The 21,989-nt window shown below is 44.8% G+C and overlaps 1 protein-coding gene across 7 annotated transcripts; it reads right to left on the reverse strand.

The window, feature by feature from the left end:
- Window positions 1-2,032: 2,032 nt before the first annotated feature.
- On the reverse strand, window positions 2,033-21,765 carry LOC147047779 (long-chain fatty acid transport protein 6). 7 transcript variants are annotated; one of them, XM_085925679.1, is made up of 11 exons: window positions 20,303-21,765; window positions 20,131-20,186; window positions 19,983-20,054; window positions 15,647-15,740; window positions 14,499-14,623; window positions 13,874-14,068; window positions 12,791-12,881; window positions 12,492-12,690; window positions 7,629-7,726; window positions 6,355-6,485; window positions 2,033-5,387 (listed from the first exon to the last, which is right to left on the reverse strand). In XM_085925679.1, the coding sequence occupies exons 1-11, from the start codon at window positions 20,775-20,777 to the stop codon at window positions 5,211-5,213; spliced, it is 1,713 nt and encodes a 570-aa protein (XP_085781805.1). In that variant the 5' UTR covers window positions 20,778-21,765; the 3' UTR covers window positions 2,033-5,210. The 7 variants fall into 7 exon arrangements, 5 of the variants coding, with proteins under 5 accessions (XP_085781805.1, XP_085781804.1, XP_085781803.1 ...); XM_085925678.1 differs by having other exon boundaries at window positions 15,717-15,740; window positions 19,983-20,186; window positions 20,303-21,761; XM_085925677.1 differs by having other exon boundaries at window positions 12,492-12,555; window positions 15,717-15,875; window positions 19,983-20,186; window positions 20,303-21,757.
- Between the last annotated feature and the right edge of the window lie 224 nt (window positions 21,766-21,989).

The raw sequence follows: 21,989 nt of genomic DNA on the forward strand, positions 1-21,989 counted from the left end.
ATTTGCCCCCAAAATGCGACCTATACTCCGGAGCAACTTTTAGTCCGAAATATACGGTAGTATAAATGACATACAGAAAATAATGTATAAATAATATAAATATGATACGTGTGCGAGTGTGTGTACTCCAAAAACTACACGTTTGGTCCTTGCTCGACTCCCTGCAGTTTGCCTACCAGACAAACAGGTAGGTGGATGATGCGGTCAACATGGGACTGCACTACATCCTGTGCCACCTAGATACCCCAGGAACGTATGCCTGTTTGTGGACGTCAGCTCGGTGGTCAACACCATCGGCGTTCAACACCATCTCTCCCGAAATCCTCCACCAGAAGCTCATCCAGCTCGCGGTGGCTGCCTCCACCTGTCAGTGGATCACCAGCTCCAGTCTCAAACAGGAGACAGCAGGTGAAACTGGGGACCATCACATCCGACACCCGGACCACCAGCACTGGCGCCCCCCAGGTGTTTGTACTCTCCCCACTGCTCTTCTCTGTCTACACAATTGCTCCTCAGGAGACCCTTCTGTGAAGCTCGTGAATTATGCGGACGACACTACTCTCATCGGACTAATCTGGGATGGTGATAAGACTGCATACAGACAGGAGGTGGAGCGGCTGGTCCACTGGTGCAGGCAAAACCACCTGGAGCTGAACCTGCTCAAGACTGTGGAGATGACAGTGGACTTCAGGAGAGACCCTTCGCCACTCCCACCCCTCACCATCATCAGTAATGCTATTCCCACCACAAACACCTTCAAGTTCCTGGGATCCACAATCTCCCAGGACGTGAAATTGACCGGCCACATAGACTGTCCGGAAGGAGGCCTAGCAGAGGTTGTACTTTCTGAGACAGCTCAGGAAGTTCAACCTGCCACAGGAGCTGCTGGAGACCTTCTACACTGCCATCATCCAGTCTATCCTCTGTACCTCCATCACTGTCTGGTTTGGATCGGCCACCACAAAAGACAAGCACAGACTGCAACGGACAATCAGGACTGTGGAAAAGATAATCGGGACAAACCTCTCATCTATCCAGGACTTGTACCTGTCCAGGACCAGGAAACGTGCAAGTAACATCTCTACAAATCTTTCACACTCATAGTCTGTTCGCACTACTCTCCTCTGGACAGCGTTACAGAGCGCTGTATGTCAAAACCAGACACAGACACAGCTTCTTCCTCTAGACTGTTGCTCTGATGAACTCACACCACTCAGAGTCTCAGAGACATTACTGGGCAATAACATCCTGCTCTTGCCACTTAAATGTCGTCGGTCACCTGATTGTTGTTAGTCACTTAAATGTTGGACAGAGGCTGAGATCAACCGCAGTTAAATTCCTTGTATGGCATTCACAAACTTGGCCAATGAAGCTGATTCTGATTCTGTGCCGGCCCCCAGGCCAGCGCCTCCAGATGCCACAATTGACGATGGGGAATTGTCTATTGGGCCACCTGATGACAGCGTTTGGGAGACGTGTTCATCAGATGACTCGGACTTGTCAGACTGGTATTGACGCGTCAGAGTAACCCACCCCGGGTCGGGTTCTGTTTTTGGGACATCGAGAGCTGTCCCTGGGGGGTGGATTCTGTCACATCCCTGCGTCACCTGACTCCCAGCCACGCCTCCAATCAAAACAATCACCAGCACCTGCCACTGCTCGTTAGGTCGGCTCTATTTCAACCCTGTGAATCAAGCCAGTGGTTGTCGGTTTGTCTCCTTACCCTGCCCGTCACGCCATTGCTCACTGTGCTCTGCCCACTGTGCCCTGCCCGAACGATTCCTGTTGCCGACTTTGCCCGTGTTGTGACACGACTCGCCTTGCTTGCTGCCTGTCCTGACTACTCACCTGTCCTTGACCACGCTCTGATCGCCGCCTGCCTCGACCACATGCCTGCCTGCCTCCGACTCCGCGCTGCGCTCTTCTGCTCAGCCACACCAGCCAGACGGGCAGGACCAGCGTTCCACTTACCCTTTCCCTTTTTAATAAAGATTTGTGCTTCCGTCTCTGATCGTGACACAAGTGTACATCCTTTAAACATGAAGTCTTTTATTATTATTATAAAAAATGATAAGGTACAATCCTTTTTATAACAAGGTACAAGTGTACGTACTGCAATTGTATGGGCACTACCTGCCTTCTGCTGGCGTGCGGGCAACTTTCGTACCATAATTCCTCAATTTAGAATTTTTATTTTTCATTTTTTAATTGTTGATTGTTTCTGGTTTTTTAATTCCACAATGTGCTGAAGCTGTGATAAATGAACCATGATGTAGCGAGATATTAATGTATTCTCTTCTTTAAAAGGCCATATACATTATTATTGTTATTGCCAAAGATGATCCATTGCTAAATACCGATTTATAACTTATTAATTTCTTTTGCTCTAATGCAGGGGTGGCCAACCAGTCAGAGACTAAGAGCCACATTTTTTTACTGTGTTACCGCAAGGAGCCACATCACACACATGAGCACTAATTGTTTTCTCGAATGGGTTTGCCCCTCCTCCTTTGCGGGATTTCACCTCATGCGCATGCGCTTTTGACGAAAATACCATATTAATAATAATGAATTTTATTTGTAAAGCGCTTTTTATAAAAGAATCTCAAAGTGCTACAGAAATAAGACTAGCAATAAAAACACAAGAAACCAGAATAAAAGCATAAAAGCACAGAGGAGACACCTATGGGGAGCCGGGGAAAGCCTTTCTAAACAGAAGTTTTAAGCTCTTTTTTAAAAGTGTCCACAGACTGGAGTTGATGTAGGTGCGCAGGGAGAGAGTTCCAGATGTGGGAGGCAGCGGCACAGAAAGCTCGGTCTCCCGTGGTGCGGAGTCATGTACGGGGCAGATGGAGCTTTGTGACCGGAGGTTACGGGTGGATGTGTGAGGGGTAAGGAGGTCTTTGAGGTATTGAGGGGCGTTACTGGGCGAGTTTTTTTGCATCGGAAAAGGTGAGGAAGGGGCGGAGTTTTGAAATGTTTTTGATATGGAAAAAGCAGGTTTTGTACAGATGTTTGATGTGGTTGGCAAAGGTAAGGTCTGGGTCAAATTTCACCCCGAGGTTGGTAACAGAGGTGGAAAGGGGGATATCTTGACCACAGAAGGAGATGGTGGTGATGGGTGATGACTGGATCTGGTGAGGGGTGCCAATTTGTATGGCTTCGGTTTTGGAACTGTTCAGTTGAAGGAAGTTGTAACTCATCAACGCCCTAATCTCCTCCAGGCAGTTGGAAAGGGCCTGAGTGGGTGATTATGAGGGGACCGGAGTGGAGCGTGGATTGGGGTCAGTTCGGAGGTATAACTGGATGTCATTGGCATAGCAGTGAAAAGAGATGCCGTGTCGGCGGATGACCTGACCCAGGGGGAGCATGTACAAGGAATGGAAGGACACTACACATGACAGGGGCTGTGTTTGATTTGGAGGAGCCCAGGCTGACGTAGTCTGTCCTGTCAGCGAGGTATGAGGTGAACCAGTCCAGTGCGGAGAGATGGAAACCAATGTTGGTGTGGAGACGGTTAAGGAGTATTTGGTGGTCGACGGTATCAAAGACTGCTGAGAGATCAAGGAGGATGAGCAGGGAGTGGGATCCAGAATCGGCAGAGATGAGGAGATCATTGGTTACCCTCAGCAGTGCTGTCTCTGTGCTATGGGCGGTGCGGAAACCAGACTGGAAGGTTTCAAATAGTAAGTGGCATTGGAGGTGTTCCTGTAGCTGTATGGCAACAGCTTTTTCAAGGACTTTGGACAGGAATGGAAGAAGAGAGATGGGCCAGTAGTTGGAGAGACATTCTGGGTCGAGGCTGGGTTTTTTCAGGAGTGGCTTGATAACAGCGGTTTTGAGTGATGGCGGGACATGGCCTGAGTTTAGTGAGTGGTTTATTATTTTTGTGATAAGAGGGCTTATGGCAGACAGGTTAGATTTGATGAGAGTTGTAGGAATGGGGTCCAAGGGGGAGTTGGAGGGTTTCATTTTTTTTTTAATGAAACTCTCAACTTCGGACTGAGTGACAGCAGCGAAGGTGTTGAAAGGTGGAAGTTGAGGGCAGGCAGATTGCAGAGATGGTGCTGGGCAGCCTGAGAGATGAGACCGGATGGAAGTGATCTTGTCTTTGAAAAAGACAAGGAACCTGTTGCATTGTTCTACTGTTGATTCTGTATGCGTTTGGTTTTTGGGGTTGAGGTGATTTACGGTGGTAAAAAGCTGCTTTGAATTTCCAGGACTGCTATTGATGATGCTTGAGGAGTAGATGGACCGGGCTTCTTTAAGGGCTGCTGCATAGGCCTTCTGATATTTCTTGTATGCCAGCTTGTGTACCACCAGGCCAGATGAATTAGCACGACTTTCAATGGCGTGGCCTGCAGTTTTCATTCTGCGCAGCTTATCAGTGAACCAGGGGGCAGTGCGGGAGAAAGACACAGTCCTTGTCTTGAGAGGGGCATGTACATCCAGGAGGCAGCGAAGGGAATGGTTGTAGTGTTCAACCAATTCGGTAGGTGAAGGAAGGTTAACCAGCATTTGAAGGTCAGAGTGCAAAATTGCAGGGTTAATGTTTTTAAGTTTGCGAAAATGAATATCGCGTTTTGGCTGGGGGGGGGGGCAGGAAATGTCCATGGAAATAACACTGTGGTCGGAGACACCCAGGTCATGTACTGCCAGATTATTGATGGAGAATCTGAGATGACCAGGTCTAAAGTGCCCCCCCTGGCGTGTGTGGGAGCATCAACATGCTGTGTGAGGTTGAGACCGTCCAACACATGAAGGAAATCAGCGGCCAGGGCGGAGGAGGGATTTTCAATATGAATGTTCATATAACCCAGTATTATATTATTGGAAGATAGGGAGCAGAGGGAGGTGAGAAGGTCATGAAACTCAGGGATGAATGATGGGTGTGGTTTGGGTGGCCGGTAAATAAGAACAGCGTTGATCTTGGACGGAGTTTTTGATTTGAAGGCCAGATATTCAAAAGAGGACACTTCAGGTAGAGACAGAGGAGACAGCTTGAGAGTGTCGCGGTAGATCACTGCCAGGCCACCACCTCGGCCAGTGCAAAATAAAATAAATAAAATAAAAAATACCACAAATGTTGATATGAATGTAAAGGAGCCGCATGAAATCAGGCAAGGAGCCGCATGCGGCTCGTGAGCCGCGGGTTGGCCACCCCTGCTCTAATGTGACACTTATTACTTGTCAGAGAATTCTTTCAAATACTATAGTTTGATTTTTCCATCCACAATATCCTTGTATAGAGATACATTGAGGAGAAGATAATCCTTCTGAGTGATATTTAAGAAATACATGTGATCCTTTGTGATTTCTGGGTTAAATCCTTCCTGGACCAGCTTTACCTTCTGTTGCTTAAAAGTCTCAGTGACATCCAAAGAGGGCTGAAAACACAAATTGAGCGGGTAAAAATGTGTAAAAATACAAACGTCGGTTCACAAGATGACAACAGCAGTGGTCCCCAATCTATTTTGCGCCACGGACCGGTTACGCGTCAAATATTTTTGCGGACCGGCCTTTATATAAATAAGTAATACATTTATATTAATAAATAATACATTTAGAATAAATATATAAATACGATGAAATAAAATGATACGACTGGCATAAAACCAAATATAAATCACATACAAATAAAACTCACCATTACGTCGAATTATTGGGAGCACCAAGCTTGTTTCTCAGAAACGTGCCGGTCCCATCTAGGCGTAATCGGAAACAATGACACTCGAAGTGGTTAAGGTTTTTTTTAATGCAGGATGCTTGGTCTCCATGTGCCGAAGCAGTTTTGAAGGCTTCATTGCCTCGTTAGCTAGCCTGTCGCCACATGTGCCGAGTGCGCTTGGCGCGTCAAAGTCACCTGTGGCGATAAATCCATATTTTAAGTAGGACTCCAGAAATGTTCTTTTAAATGCAACTTTCCTTTTCTTAGAAGTGGTAGCCTCTTGTTCAGTCTCTTCATTGGGCTTTTTTCCCTTTCCGAAGAAGCTTTCCAAACTTCTGTTTCTTGCTCATTTTACTTCCCTCACAGGCTCGACTGGGGTGACATGTCACGTGACCGAGACGAGCGTCTTGTGTCAAGAGACAGCAACGGATGTAATCGGGAGCGAATTGCCAATTTTTTTACATTTTTCATAAGAAATTCTTACTCATTTATGCTAGCTTTGCGGGTTTGACTGGGAAAACATGTCACGTGACCGGGACGAGCATCTTGACCAGAATGAATTGAACATCGATAAAAAAAATTATCTTTTTTTTTCTTTCTGTGCGGCTTGGCGGTCCGGTACCAAGTGACCCACGGACCGGTACCAGTCCATGGACCGGGGGTTGGGGACCCCTGACATACAGTACCTGTATTCTGAGAAACCATGGCCAGGCATATGCAGGTAGAGTTTCAACCAAGTGGCAGTAGAGTTTTGGACCATGCAATTTGTGCTCATGTTTTAATACAATGGCAGCCATGCCAGCTCGACCTTCATATCCTGCAAACAATATCACAATCACAACACAAGCAAACATGTTTCACTAGTTCTGCAAAATGGAAATGGAAAGCTAACACCAAGAATTTAAGCAAATATAGGTAGACTTCAATTACAGTTGGGTCGACAACAATGCAATAATAATAATAACAATAATAATAATCATAATCATAATAATAATAGGACCAGGCGGCTCGGTCGCGCAGTGGGTAGCACGTCCGCCTCACAGTTAGGAGGGTGCGGGTTCGATTCCACCTCCGGCCCTCCCTGTGTGGAGTTTGCATGTTCTCCCTGTGTCCGCGTGGGTTTTCTCCGGGCACTCCGGTTTCCTCCCACATCCCAAAAACATGCTTGATAGGCCGATTGAGCACTCCAAATTGTCCCTAGGTGTGAGTGCGAGTGCAAATGGTTGTTCGTCTCTGTGTGCCCTGCGATTGGTTGGCAACCAGTTCACCCGCCTACTGCCCGATGATGGCTGGGATAGGCTCCAGCACGCCCGCGACCCCCGTGGGGACTAAGCGGTTCAGAAAAAGGATGGATGGATAATAGGACCACCTCCGGCCCTTTCTGTATGGCGTTTCCATGTTCTCCCTGTGCCTGCGTGGGTTTTCTCCGGGTACTAAGGGCTACTAAATTCGTGTTATACTTGGTTGTCCTGCCCTTGGCAACTCCGGTCTTAGAGAGTTGCTGTCCTGCCTGGTTTACAAGTTTCCCTCCTTACTTACCAGAAATGATACCTGATTCAAATGATTAGGGTTATTATCAAGCTTCTGCAGGTCTTATTGATAAGGATCATTATCAAGCTTCTCCAGAGCTTGACTATCGCTGATGTAGTTACTGTAGGTATATAAGAAAAGGATGGATATGTGGATGGATATTAAAAACAATTTCCCACTAAACAATAAATGGAACATTTTATCACAAGATCTTGCTCATTGCACACAGTATCACATGCAAGTGCAGCAATGAACAGCAAGTCAAAGTCAACTTTATTGTCTATCACTCAAAGTCAAAGTCAGCTTTATTGTCTATTACTTCACATGCCAAGACACACAAAGAGATCGAAGTTACCCACTATCACACGGTGACAAGACATATAACAAAACATCCCAAAAAAAACAACAAAAAAGTAGAAATATTACAAACCTGGTACAGTGACTCCATAAACATTAGCCTCTTGAATAAAATCCAGAAGACATAAAACCTCAGACACCTCCAGAGTGGACACATTTTCACCTTTCCATCTGCAAAAAACATTTAGACTATTTACTTTTAATTTTTATTGTGTCTCAAAATATACATAATCAAATTACTAACTATAACCATAACTGTTATTATTATTAGTCTTAGTTATTATTATTAGTCTTAGTAAGTATTTTTATATTATTATTATTTTATTATTAATTTTAAGGAAGTACTGTTCAGCAATCTTTTTGGGCCGAACCCTTCGGGTATATTGCTCAGGCCATTTTTGGTGGTAATAGCTATAACTATAAGCATGTACACACACATATACAAACACGCACGCACACACACGCGCACACACGGCATGGTGGAGGACTGGTTAGCACGTCCTCCTCACAGTTAGAAGGGTGTGGGTTCATTTCTACCTCTTTGTGTGGAGTTTGCATGTTCTCCTCGTACCCGCGTGGGTTTTCTCCAGGCACTCTGGTTTCCTCTCACATCCCAAAAACATGCATGGTAACCTGATCGAGCACTCTAAATTGCCCCTAGAAGTGAGTGCGAGTGCGGATGGTTGTTCGTCTCTGTGTGCCCTGGGATTGGCTAGCAACCAGTTCAGGGTGTCCCCCGATTACTGCCCGATGACAGCTGGGATGTGCTCCAGCACACCCGCGACCCTCGTGGGGACAAATCGGTTCAGAAAATGGATGGATGGGAATTGCTAACAACCACTTTGATAATATCCACATTCTCTCCTTTGTTCTTGCCCGTTTCCTCTTTTCATACATATTTAGATCACATTTTTTTATTGACAATCATGTTTGTAAGTATGTGGTTCAATAATTTAAGAGGCCCCTTAAAACACTGTTTCATAAGAGTAATAGGCTGCAACGTTTCGCCGCTGTGGCAAGTTACCAAGATTGTGAAGGCCAGTCACTACTAATTGCTTTGTGAATGTCCAGCTCAGTCATGTTGCTCAGACCCGAGGGACACTAATTGGGGTTAACAGCTGTTTTTTTTTTTTTTTTTTTTAATTGACACAGAGGATGAATATTCTGATGGAATTAATGATTTGGAGTTGACAAGGATGGTTCATTAAAATTGTTGTTTATATTACATTTATTTGATATATCTAGTCTTTCTCCGGGCACTCCGGTTTCCTCCCACATCCCAAAAACATGCTTGGTAGGCCGATTGAAGACTCTAAATTGTCCCTCGGTATGAGTGGGAGTGCGGATAATTGTTCGTTTCTGTGTGCCCTGCGATTGGCCGGCAACCGGTTCAAGGTGTCCCCCGCCTACTGTCCGATGACTGCTGTAATAGGCTCCAGCCACCCACGACCCCCGTGGGGACAAGTGGTATAGAAAATGAATGAATGGATACACACACTGATGCGCGCGCACACACACACACACACACACACAACATCAATAAACGTGCCGTGCTACCTGTCACCAGCCGGTACTCTGTCACTCAATCACCATGGATACCATTCACAGCCAAGCCCCTTCCATTAAGTCAATCACCCACACCTGTTCCTGCACAAGTTCTTGTTTAAACACCACACATCAGTCACTCCCTTGTCAGCTCGTCCCAGTATGCTACCTGTCCGTACTCTTTGTTGCTCTCGTTGCCTCCTAGTTGCCGACCGGTTTCCGTGTACTGACGGATCAAGCCCGAATACCGTGACCAAGCGCCCGTCCAACGACCAAGCCTATACGCCAACCACCCTGACTGAACGCCCAATCACTGACCACGACTCCATCTCGCTCCTTGAACTCTACGCCCGATCCCCTCATTTCTCCAATAAACAGTGTGTCACATTTGGTCGTCCTGCCCGTCTGTTCTTGTCACAGAATGACGAATTGACCAAATCACAACCAGCGTGCACTGTTTTCCCCTCCCCTCCCCTCCCATGGAGCAACCGGCACACACTGAAACGCGGCTAGAGGAGCTCTCGGCTCAAGTCCAGCACCTTACTCAGCTGTTGCAGCAAGCACTGCAAGTTGGCGAAGCCACCGCATCTGCTCCAGCGCTCATCCGTCCAGATCAGCTGCGTCAGCCCACTTCCTTCATGCCAGTAGAGGGCTTTCCGGAATCCGAGGTGGAAAATCCGGAGCGATTTGACGTCAACCAGTACAGAGTTTGGCCATTTCTTTTAAGTTGATGGATTCAGTTTGCGCTCCAGCCACAGACGTTTGCCTCAGAGGGAGCCAAGGTGGGATTTACGATCACGCACCTCACCAGTAAGGCCCTCCTATGTGGAATGGCCGAGTTAGACCGGCAAAGCGCCCGCATGTGGTTCCTTCAAGGCATTTGCTCGGGAAATGACCAAAGCTCCTCCGTCACCGAGGCATCGCGGGAGCTGCTTTGGATCCACCAGGGGGGGGGGGTCGTCCACTGCTGGAACATGTCCTGAACTTCTGCATTACTGTCAGTCAGAATTTGTAAACCCCATCTTTTATCGTCGATATTTTTTTATGAGTCTGGATGATTATCAAGCTCATTTCATACTAGACGAAGCCGTGGACCTGACGACGCGGATCAATCTCTGCAACCAGGGGCAGTGAAAAGGACGGGGTCGATGTCACTCTACGTGGGTTCGGAACCGAACCCAGAGGCTAGGTGACCGGACCGTTCAGGGTCCTTCTCGAGCAGATGGGCCGGACAGAGCAGAGCTGATGAAAATCAGTCGAGCTTCCCTCTCTCCTGAGGGGCGCCAGCAGCGACTGCCCGCCAACCTCTGCCTTTATTGTGGAGGCGAGGGGCACCAAACGGCTGGGTGTCCAAGAAAAGGAAGGAGCTCAAGTGGAGTCGGGGAGAACCGCGTGAGTTCGACCACAGTCCCCGTTCCCACCGGCTGCAAAACCTTAATGGCAGCTCGTCTGCGGATCAATAAAGAAGTTCACGATTTGTCCACATTGGTGGACTCCTGAGCAGAGGCCAACATCATGGACATCAACCTCGCTTGGAAGCTGCGATCTGTCCCTGCCTGAACCCATTCCTGCATGTGCACTCGACCTGACGCATCATAGGAACAGTCAGCAATATCACCTCTCCAGTGCTGATGCTCTTCTCCGGTAATCATCAAGAAACCGTCCAGGTTCACCTGTTATCAGTCCAACCCCTCATCCTTGGTCATTCCTGGTTGCGGCAACACAATCCCCACATCGACTGAGAGACCGGGGTTGTGCGGGAGTGGAGCTCCAAGTGCCATCTAAACTGCCTGAAAGGAGCCATCATCGTAACGCTCCCGCTCCACCAGTCTGCCCTTTCACTGTGTTTACGGATATCAGCCACCGCTCTTCGCCTTCCAAGAGAGAAGCGCCGCCTGCCGTCTGCATTGGCATGTGTCATCGGTGCCACCGGGTGTGGATTCTGGCCCGCGCCACCATCCTCCGTGCCAACAAACATCACACGCCAGCGCCACCGCTCCATGTCGGCCAGAGGGTATCGCAGTCAATGAGGGTCCTTCTTCTTCGAGTGTAGTCACACAAATTGGCTCTGCGATTCGTCGGTCCGTACCCCGTCCGGAAAATGATCAATCCCTCAGTAGTCCGGCTTCATCTTCCTGGTCCATGAAGGTACACCCCACTCTCCAAGTGTCACAAGTGCGGGCCGTTCACGAAAGCCCGCTGGTTCCAGCGCCGGCTCCTCCGCCCTATTGATGGGGACCCGGTGTACACAGTCCGTACACTGCTCTGTTTCCGCCGGCGTGACAGGGGCCTCCAGTACTTGGTGGACTGGGAGGGGTAAGACGACTTGGCCCGCTCCTGGGTGCCAGCCTCATTGCCAAGTTCCTTTGCCTGCACCCGCACCAACCCACTCGCCAGTGGGGATATCCGAGGGGGTCCGGTAGGGCTGCGACGTCCAGCCGCACGTTACCCCACATCTCTTTCTGTGTCTGTGTCCTTGGTTTCAGGGGTTCCGGCGTCACCGCCTCCTGTATTGGCTCCTGATGTTGTGGATTCAGATGCCTCTGTGGAGTACTGATCTGCTGCGGAGTACTGATCCGGCCGGACGGCCAGACAGATAGACAGACAGATAAATACATGACTGTAAACAACATTCTGTGGTATTTTTGGTGATGAATTAACATTTTAACATGGCTAAGAGCCCCCCAAAAGTTAATTTCGTATGATATGGCTCCTTTAATGGTTATATTTAATGTTTGCACTTTAATTGAATGCATTTCTCATTGAGGGATCATAAACAAAAATTTCCCAAAAATAAAATAAATGAGTTAACAACATTCATGAGCATTTTTTGGAACACAAAATGTGAATACCATCATTGGCACAAGAAACAGTTGAACATCTCCGTATCCTCAATGGGATCAAGGGTAAGTTGGAGCCTATTCCAGTTGATTTTGGACTAGTGGCTGGTTGTAAATAAATTGTAAAACACATACAAACAAGAATCCACCCTCGCAAAATAAAGGGCCCAATTAACAAGCATTTTTTTAATATATGTAAGTATGAGGAAGCCAAAGCACTCAGACATAAGCCATACAAACACAGAAAGTACAAATAGAACCTGTTGACTGTGAGGCAGACATGCTAAATACATGGCTACCATGTTGCCCACAATACAATACACTATAATCATGACAAATCATAGAGCCACGGTGACCTGGTGGTTAGAACCGAATATAGTGCCCATTGAGCCCAAAAGGACCATGTGTTTTAAAAAACCTAATTATTGAAGGGACCTTATAATTTTCTCTGAATGTTGTAAAGCCAATATGCACAATCGCCTCACGATGGACACATGAAAAATCATTTGATGTGGAAAATGTGTTCTGACACAAATATTGTTGATGGATACCTGAAAGTGTCTCCAATCCGGTCACGGAAGTAAAGAAAACCTCTGTGGTCCTGCAGCAGGAGGTCTCCGGTGTTAAAATAGAGATCACCCATCACAAACACATCCTTGATCAACTTCTTTTCAGACTGGACCTTATTTCCAGCGTAACCCAAGAACTGGTTCATAGCCGTCACAGGGGCAACCAGGATACCAACCTCACCTGCTCAAATACAGTACTCAAGAGTGATGCCAGACTAATAAAACGTCTTTCAACTTGTGAATATATGTTGTAATGGTGTACATACAGATCAAGGAATTACCTAAGTGCGCTCGTACACATCTTCCAGACACAGTTCTGAATGGTTCATATGTTTGTGCATCATATCTCAGGAGTTCAAACGGCACTGACAGCTGTAGAATCAGAATTGTTTCAGAACTAACCATCCAACTTATCACAATATTCGATTTATCATGTTACTGATCAGAGTATGAATTGACTAAACATTGAAGAATTCCAAAATTATTTTCGATGGGCATTTCTAGTCAAATAGGACATTGTATTAATATTTGTTTTAAAAATATATGGTAGCCTTATGCTAGTTTTTTAAGTTTTTTTTTTACCTTGTTCATTCTTGCAAGAGAATATTAGATACATTATGCCAGTGTTTCCCAACCTTTTTTCATCCACGGCACACCTTTTCATTTGAAAGAAATCTCGAGGCACACCACCAACAAAAATCTGTTAGGCATTACACCAGCTTCCTGTGTGGAGTTTGCATGTTCCCCCCCGTGTCCGCGTGGGTTTTCTCCGGGTACTCCGGTTTTCTCCCACATCCCAAAAACATGCTTAGGTCGATTGAAGACTCTAAATTGTCCCTAGGTATGAGTGCGAGTGCGGATGGTTGTTCGTCTCTGTGTGCCCTGCGATTGGCTGGCAATCGGTTCAGGGTGTCCGCCGCCTGCTGCCCGATGACGTCTGGGATAGGCTCCAGCATGCTCGCGACCCCCGTAGGGACAAAGCGTTTCAGAGAATGGATGGATGGACGTTGTGAGCGTGCTATATAAGTAACGTCCTATTCCTATGTATGTATATATAGAGAAAGTGGAATAATTGAATACAAATAAATAAATAAACACAATAGATTTTTTAAATTGTATTTTTTTAATAAAAGTGAGTTTTTTTACAAAGGTTTTAGACAGTGTAAGGTACTGACCAGTGATTTGGCAATCCGATTTACAATGTACTCCATAACTATTATTGTACAATTTCCCACGGCACAGCCGAATATCTCTCAGACCAGTGTGCCGCAGCACAGTGGTTGGGAAACACTGCATTATGCAATCACTGGTAATAGATAAACTGATAATAATAAGACTACTACCAGAAAAAAAAAAATCCTAACCTTGTTGAAGTAGCTTGCTCTCCCAATCGGTCCAATCTCATCAGTATAGTTGAGGAAGCCTATGCTGGCCTCAGTTAAACCATAACCTTCTCTGACCTTGAGTGTACGAAAGCGTTCAGCAAATTCCTTCCACACATCTGATCGAAGCCCGCTTCCGGCTGCAAGCCAAACACTGTGACTGTTCTCTTCTGGAACCTGCATTTATAGGAAGACATTTTCAACTAAACTGAGCTATTCATCACATTATTTTTAAAATTTAGGAGAATATGAATGTTCGTTTGATTTCATTATCATATGCCTCCTTATGGCATTCCACTGTGGAATCACTTTTTAGCAAAAGACTTATCAGGAATTTCCAATATTTTAAAACTATGTTATGTTATAAATGAAGTTATTGATATAAAATAGATAATTCTCAGATAAACCATGAATAATAAGTGAAGAATAAAATCAGAATTCCATCATTCAGTTAGTGATCTAGAATGATTTTTTTTTTCCCCTGACCTGACAAGAAGCACATAAAATATCACAAGGAAAGCAATTTTCTGTGAAATTATACTACTGTAAATAAATGGGAAAACCTATCCCTATCGTGGAACATGACACAAGGGAAATTTCATCTTACCACGGCATGGTTGACCAGATATCGACAGAGCTCGCCTATGTACTGCACCACTGTTACATTGTATTTGACGCAGTCCTTCCAAAACTGAGTGGCTGAGAACTTTTTCTTTAAGACACAAGTTGCACCTTTGATCAAATTGAAGACAAACACATGTACAAGTAGTATCAGTGATTATGACTACCAGGCTATTAAAACGACATTGCATACTCTGATGTAAATACAGTAGTTACTGCTCTCCATTCCAGGTGCATGGTCGCTTGATGACTAGATTAGACACTAGAATTGTACTGTAATTGTAATGTATTATTTTGTATACATTCAAATCTCTACAAAAAAATTTAATTCGTTCCGGGACCTACGTCATATGATGTATCATGAACGACTCATCACCTTTTTCCTTTTTTCACCACTACTACCATTTGCGTTAGCCTTCTTGGAACGCTAACTGACGTCATCCCGACGTGCTGCCGTCTAGCGGGCTAACCAAGATGACGTATGTTGGGAATTATTTCGAATGTTGAGTCAGATATTTGATCAAATTCCATATCGTATGTTGAAAAATTCATATGCTTAAGCCAGGGGTGTCAAACTCATTTTTGTCGTGGGCCGTATTGTTCTCATAGTTTCCTTCAGAGCCATTATGACTGTCAATGCCTTATATTATATAGAGTATAAGCTACACAACAAATACTAGCTTTGAAATCAGACTAGTAAAAACCGTTTAAATATTTTAAAAACATGAATAGTAATAGAAATTGCAACCAATATCTGTAGTTTTTAAAAGTGACGACAATTTGCAATTTTAGTATTGACATATGAAGTCCATCTACAATTTGTCTTCGCGGGCCACCTAAAATGTTGTGACGGGCCGTATCTGGCCCCCGGGCCTTGAGTTTGACACCTTTGTCTTAAGCAATCGTATGTCGAGGTTTGACTGTACTGTACTTGGTATAGTTATGACATTTATTGTTTTTTGCCCCCTTGGCCAGAGCACACGTGAAAAAGACCTTTTTGCCTCAGTGCCTTTTATTTACTAATTAAATAATGGTTGTGATTGATTGATTGATTGATTGATTGATTGATTGATTGATTGATTGATTGATTCATTGAGATACTTAATCACACAGAGAAGCAAGCATTCTACATACTTGTAGACATCCAAGGAAAGATGTCAATGTGTGATGCTGAGCTTTGTCTACTCTTCTCAGACGTTCTTACCAAGCTGTATGCATCCTCCAATGCCTAACAGGGAAGCAGACATGTGGTAAAGAGGAAGAGGGATATAGACGATGTCATCAGATGTAGCGCCGCACATCTGAAAGAATGCCATACTCATTATGGCTTTAAGGTGACTCACACGTGCTGCCTTTGGGAAACCTGACACAGAAAGGAACATCATTTCTAGACAACATTTTAACAGATTAATTTCTAATGATTCAATTCATAATAGAGCAGAGGTGGGCATTCTGTCCCAGGGACGTATTGGTCTGTCCATCTGTCACTGATGGACACCCATTTTAGGATGAAGGATAAGAAAGTTAAAAAAAGGGACGGACAGTGAGGACAGGAGCAAGTGTTTTTTCGTACATCCATGTAATCATCCCTATCTAGGTCAAGTGCCAACAAACCTCGTCGTCCATCACTGACAAACGCCTATTTCACTGACAACTGTCGGAAACACGCTTCTTTGTCTTGCGTGTGTAACACACATTGGTTAAAGCCCACGTATCACGCTAATAAATTCTACTGTTTAATGTTTTACTCATTTAGTTGTGGTCTATATAAAGTGGAATAGCGTTGCTTTTGTCTGAATACCTCGTTTTGATACCATCACAGGACCCTCTTTACTACTTGTTCTGATGTGGGGCTCAGAGCAAGCCAGTTTAGTGCGGTCTCTTTAAATACAAAAGAGATACTTCACATCTCTCCCCCCCATCCCCCGGCCGCATTATGTGTGCCTCCCTGTCTGGTTGACTAATTTGTAGGGTTTTTTAGCTGAGGTAGTGTTTACTTTTTTTTTTTTTTTATTTAAAAGAGGTAGCGTTTACAGCAAACCTTTTATTGATTTAAAGATATCAACAGCAGAACACTTGTCCATACAACCATACATAACACGTAATAAAATAAATCCCCTCACAATATTTATGAACGTCATGTAAACAAGCACTGAATTCAACCTACCAAGTACTGTATTTTTTACACCAAAAGGCGCACTGGATTATAAGGCGCACCCTCATAGAATTTTTTATTTTAGAAATTATTTCATATATAGGGCGCACCGGAGTAAAAGGCGCATAAAATAGAAGTTATACTGCAACAAACTGAAGTTGACAAGGGTTGCGGTATGCATCCACTAGCCAATAACCAATGAGCCCTCTGTAAACAATCGCGTTTCTCAAACTATCTCCTGTAAAATGATCAGAACTGACTAAAGTCAAGTCAAGTCAAGTTTATTTGTATACCCCTAAATCACAAGCAGTCTCAAAGGGCTTCACATAGACAATCAATTGACAATTATTCTCAGTTTGATCTAACGCATTGGTACTGCTTACCTATGTTTCCCTTCCATATCGATCCGTAAATTTACTTGAAACATTAACAGAGCAGCCTATTTTGACATGAAACAGCCTCGTGCATATAGCAGCTATCACTATAGGATTAGCCACCCACAAACTCCCATGAGCCTCAGCTCGCAGATTCCCATGAGCTTCAGCAAAGTGTAAACAATCGCGTTTCTCAAACAAGCACCTATAAAATGATTGGAACTGACTAAAGTTTGATCTAACGCATTGGTACTGCTTACCTATGTTTCCTTTCCATATTGATCCGTAAATTTTCTCGAAACATTAACAGAGCAGCCTATTTTGACATGAAATAACCTCGTGTGTATAGCAGCTATCATTATAGCATTAGCCACCCGCAAACTCCCATGAGCCTCAGCTCGCAGACTCCCATGACCCTCGGCAAAGTGTAAACAATCGCTTTTCTCAAACGAGCTCCGATAAATTGATCGGAATTAATAATAATAATAATAATAATAAATTATATTTATAACGCACTTTATATTCGGAGGAATCTCAAAGTGCTACATGGCAAGTAAAAACAAGAATAAAAAGCAAGGACAAGTATAAAACAACTGGACGACAACCAGGATATAAAAACAGGAATTACAGAAATACCAAAGTAAAGAGGTGAGTTTTAAGTCCGGTTTTGAAAGAGTCAGTGGATTGGGGTGCTCTTAAGTGGTCGGGGAGGGAGTTCCACAGTGTGGGGGCTGCATGGCAGAAGGCCCGATCGCCCATGGTGCGCAGCTTGGTGTTGGGGACACGGAGAAGGTGAGAATTGGCTGAGCGGAGGTTTCGGGTGTCAGATTTGGGGGCAAGGAGTTCTTTGAGGTATGGGGGAGCATGTCCGAGGATGCACTGGTGAGTGAGGAGGGCGATCTTATAATTTATTCGAAATTTGATGGGGAGCCAGTGCAGAGAACGGAGGATGGGTGTGATGTGGTCGCTTTTCCGCACCCTCATCAGGATCCTAGCAGCGCAGTTTTGGATGTACTGGAGCCTCTGGAGGCTCTTGCTAGGGATCCCGATGAGGAGTGCGTTACAGTAGTCTCGCCTGGAGGAGACAAAGGCGTGGACAAGTTTCTCAGCATCTGTCAGGGTAAGTGTGGGGCGGAGTTTGGAAATGTTCCTGAGGTGGAAGAAGGAGGTTTTGCAGATGTGTTTTATGTGTGACTCTAGGTTGAGAGTCCAGTATCACACCCAGGTCGGTGACAGTGGCTGAGAGGGGGATTGTGTGACTGGCGAATGAGATGCTTGTGATTGGGCAGGTATGGATCTGATGGGGAGTGCCAAATAACATGGCTTGGGTTTTATCGCTGTTGACTTGTAGGAAGCTGAGATTCATCCACGCCTTTATCTCCTCCAGACACAGTGAGAGGATGGATGAGGGAGATGGATGAGGCTGGGTTGCAGAGGGTGGGGGGTTGAGTTTTAGGTATAGCTGGGTGTCGTCCGCGTAACAATGATATGAGATGCCGAACTTCCTGATTATATTGCCAAGGGGTAGCATGTAGAAAATGAAGACTAAAGTTCGATCTAACACATTGGTACTGCTTACCTATGTTTCCCTTCTATATCGATCCGTAAATTTAGTCGAAACTTTAACGGAGCAGCCTATCTTGAAATGAAATAGCCTCTCGGGTACAACAGCTATTCAGTGACGCCCCCTGACCACGGTTGCTGGGAAGCAATGCGACCTTGTAATTTACTAGTCGTACTAAAACGTACTGAAACATTTTGGCAGAGCACTGTGTACAACCAGTATGGATCAACAAATTCATCAATAGTCCAGAAAATACGGTAACCTAATGGTAGCACTAGCGTTAGCAAGAAGCTAACGGATAAATTTACCACATTATTGTGTTCCCCAACAATAATATAGCACATTCAATGCAATTCATCTGATACAACTACTCCAAATACACCCACAAGAAGTGAAAACAGAGCTCACAGCTCCAAAATTAGCAGAAAGAATGAGTTCCTAGACAAAGTTAAACACAGTTTATTATTTTTGTGTCATCTCAAGTTTACCGCTTTACTGAGTCCGTCGTTTCCATAGATTGAAGGAACTGAACTATAAATGAAACGAAGTCTTTCGGCGAATCGTTCTCTATACTGACAAAAGTTTCTTAAACACTCCTTCAACAAGCAGGACTTTGCCCACAAATGTGGGAACAATGCTTGAAAAATGAAATTTGACCAGGCACTTCTTTGAGGTTCTGATGTTGTGGGATGGTGCAATGATTTGTGTGGATTGATGCATCCAACAACGAAACATGTTGATCTCTCCACTTCGACATCATTGAGTTGTTTGGACTAGAAAAGTCTCTCCAAGTAATAAACATGGCGGATTGGTAATAAACATGGCAGATTTGAGAATCTGCCATGTTTATTACTCTGATTTCCGTTTGGCAACACCCATTACCTTGTTTGGTTTGTCCCTCCCCAGCGGATGTGATGTAATATATAAAAAAAACTGAGAAATCTGAACGGAGTAAATGATAGCCCCCCAAATAGATCATAAAAGCATCTCTGCAGCACCTGGAGGAATAGATCTCACTTTTCTACACTCCTGGAGTCTCCAAATACACAAGAAAATGATTTTAAAAGCAAAAAAAGTCAATTTTCCATGATATGTGTCTTTTAAGTCAACTTAAGACCTGTTGGTATTTTGAGGTTGCAAATAAAATACGTATTTGTTGTCAGATTGAATGTTATTCAGGCATCTCTGGATAGCAATTTCCATCCATCCATCCATCCATCCATCCATCCATCCATCCATCCATCCATCCATCCATCCATCCATCCATCATGAATACGTTTGTAAGCCATTGATGTGTGAGTAATGAGGTCATAAATAAAGAGTTGTTATTGACACTATTAAAAATAAACATATGGTGATACAATACTTATGCAATACCTGTGGTTCCAGAAGTAAATATGAAGAGGAAGTTGGACATGATGTTAACTTGGGGTGGGCCACTTTTGTTTCCTGTTGACATATTTTCCACTTTATCGAGTAAACTGATGAAACCCTCAGAAAGTGGTGAGTGATGCATCACACACACAGATATGTTGTCTTTCTGTAGGTCAGGCAGAATGGGCTCCACCAAATTATCCAAACCTGCAGACACAATGAGCCATCATTCAACAAAATAAGTAAAAAGTCCTCCGAATTATTTGTTTGATTCGGTGAAACATAATGTGGAGTACAAGGTGAAAGGGAGTGTGCCCACATACCTCTGCCCACAACAAGCGTCTTGGCTCCACAACTCTCAATGCAGCGAAGCAACGATTTGGCTTTAATGTTGGTGTTAAGAAACGCTACTTCACATCCCAGTTTACTAAGTCCCAGCCATACGCAAACAAAATCCGGGTGGTTGTACATCAACAGAGCGACAATGCTTCCTTGTTTTAAAGAACTCTCCCTGAACGCGTTCGCAAACTGGTTACTTCTTCTGTCCACATCTTGATACGTCAGCCTCTGATTTTCAAAGAGAATGAAGGGCTTGTTCGGGTTCCTACTCGTCTGAAGGAGAAAGCAGTCCAAATATGTGATGATTCCTTGCTTCATGCGAGCGTTCAACGACTTTTTGTACATCTGGAGTTTCAAATAATACCTCAAATCCACCCAGAAAAAGGGATGATACAGTTTCTGATAGAAAAGAAGAGCCAGCGAAGCCGCTAAAACACTACTGAACAGAACAATAAACATCGTCGCGTTAAAATCCGACCTGCAGCAAAATGCTTGACAAGCAGTGGCAAATTCAATGGGTGCAGGGGGAACGTCACAGAGAAGCCACAACTACAACAACCTATCAGACGCCTGAACGGAAAGGCTATTATCTCGACACATATTTCAGGACACCTGACCAGAATTAGGATTACATTATTTTGGTTTAAAATGCATTAACAACTCACACGGGCAACATACGTAAAATACTTTTTTTTTTTTGGTATGGCGCCGCTGTGAGTGGCAGCCTCCGAGCAGTGTTTTCTCTTTTCCACTTTATTTCCTTCTTTTCTTCTTTTTCTGTATTTCTATTTGTCCATCCAGCGATGCTGGTGCCTTAAACCGCACCTCGACATGTGCAGATAGTTACGGATCTGATATTTTATTTCCCTGGGAGCCGGGATGGCTGCGCACATCGGTCGGGACCGGCGTGACTCCACGACCGCCATCCTGCTCATCCGGCCGGCGCTGACTGGGTCCCTCGCCTTGGCCTCGCAGCTCAAAGTCAAAAGTCAAAGTCAGCTTTACTTTCAATGTCTTCACGTTAAGACACACAAATAGATCGAAATTACGTTTCCCACCGTCCCACGGTGACTAGACACATTACACAACACATACAAGCAAATAGCACAAAGAGTAAAAACGAATAGACAAGAGCGATGAATAAGTAATAAGCAAATAACCCAAATAAATAAACAATAAATAAATAAATAGATAAATAAGAGGAGCAAAATGGAGCAAGCGTGCATACAGCAGACAGCCAGAATAAAGCGCAAAAGACGTCAAGCAGCCGAGGGTGGAGAGAATTCAGGATCCTGACAGCTTGGAGTACGAAGCTGTTGGCGAGTCTGGTGGTGCGGGAGTGCAGGCATCTGTACATCTTCCCAGAGAGCAGAAGATCAAACAAAGAGTGAGCGGGGTGACTCACATCACACACAATCGCGGTCGCCTTGCGGGTGAGACGGGAGGTGTAAATGTCCTTCAGGGAGGGGTGCGGGGCCCCAACGATCTTACTAGCAGTGTTCACTATGCGCTGCAGAGCCTTCATGTTGTATTCAGTGCAGCCACTACCCCACACAGCGATACAACTGGAGAGGACGCTCTCAATGGTGCCACGTTAGAATGTGGTCATGATGGGAAGAGGAGTACTTGCTCGCCTGAGTTTCCGCAGAAAGTACAGGTGGCGCTGAGCTT

The sequence above is a fragment of the Syngnathus leptorhynchus genome, chromosome 12 (assembly GCF_054491065.1).
Source record: "Syngnathus leptorhynchus isolate UIUO chromosome 12, UIUO_Slep, whole genome shotgun sequence".
Taxonomy (NCBI): Eukaryota; Metazoa; Chordata; class Actinopteri; order Syngnathiformes; family Syngnathidae; genus Syngnathus; species Syngnathus leptorhynchus.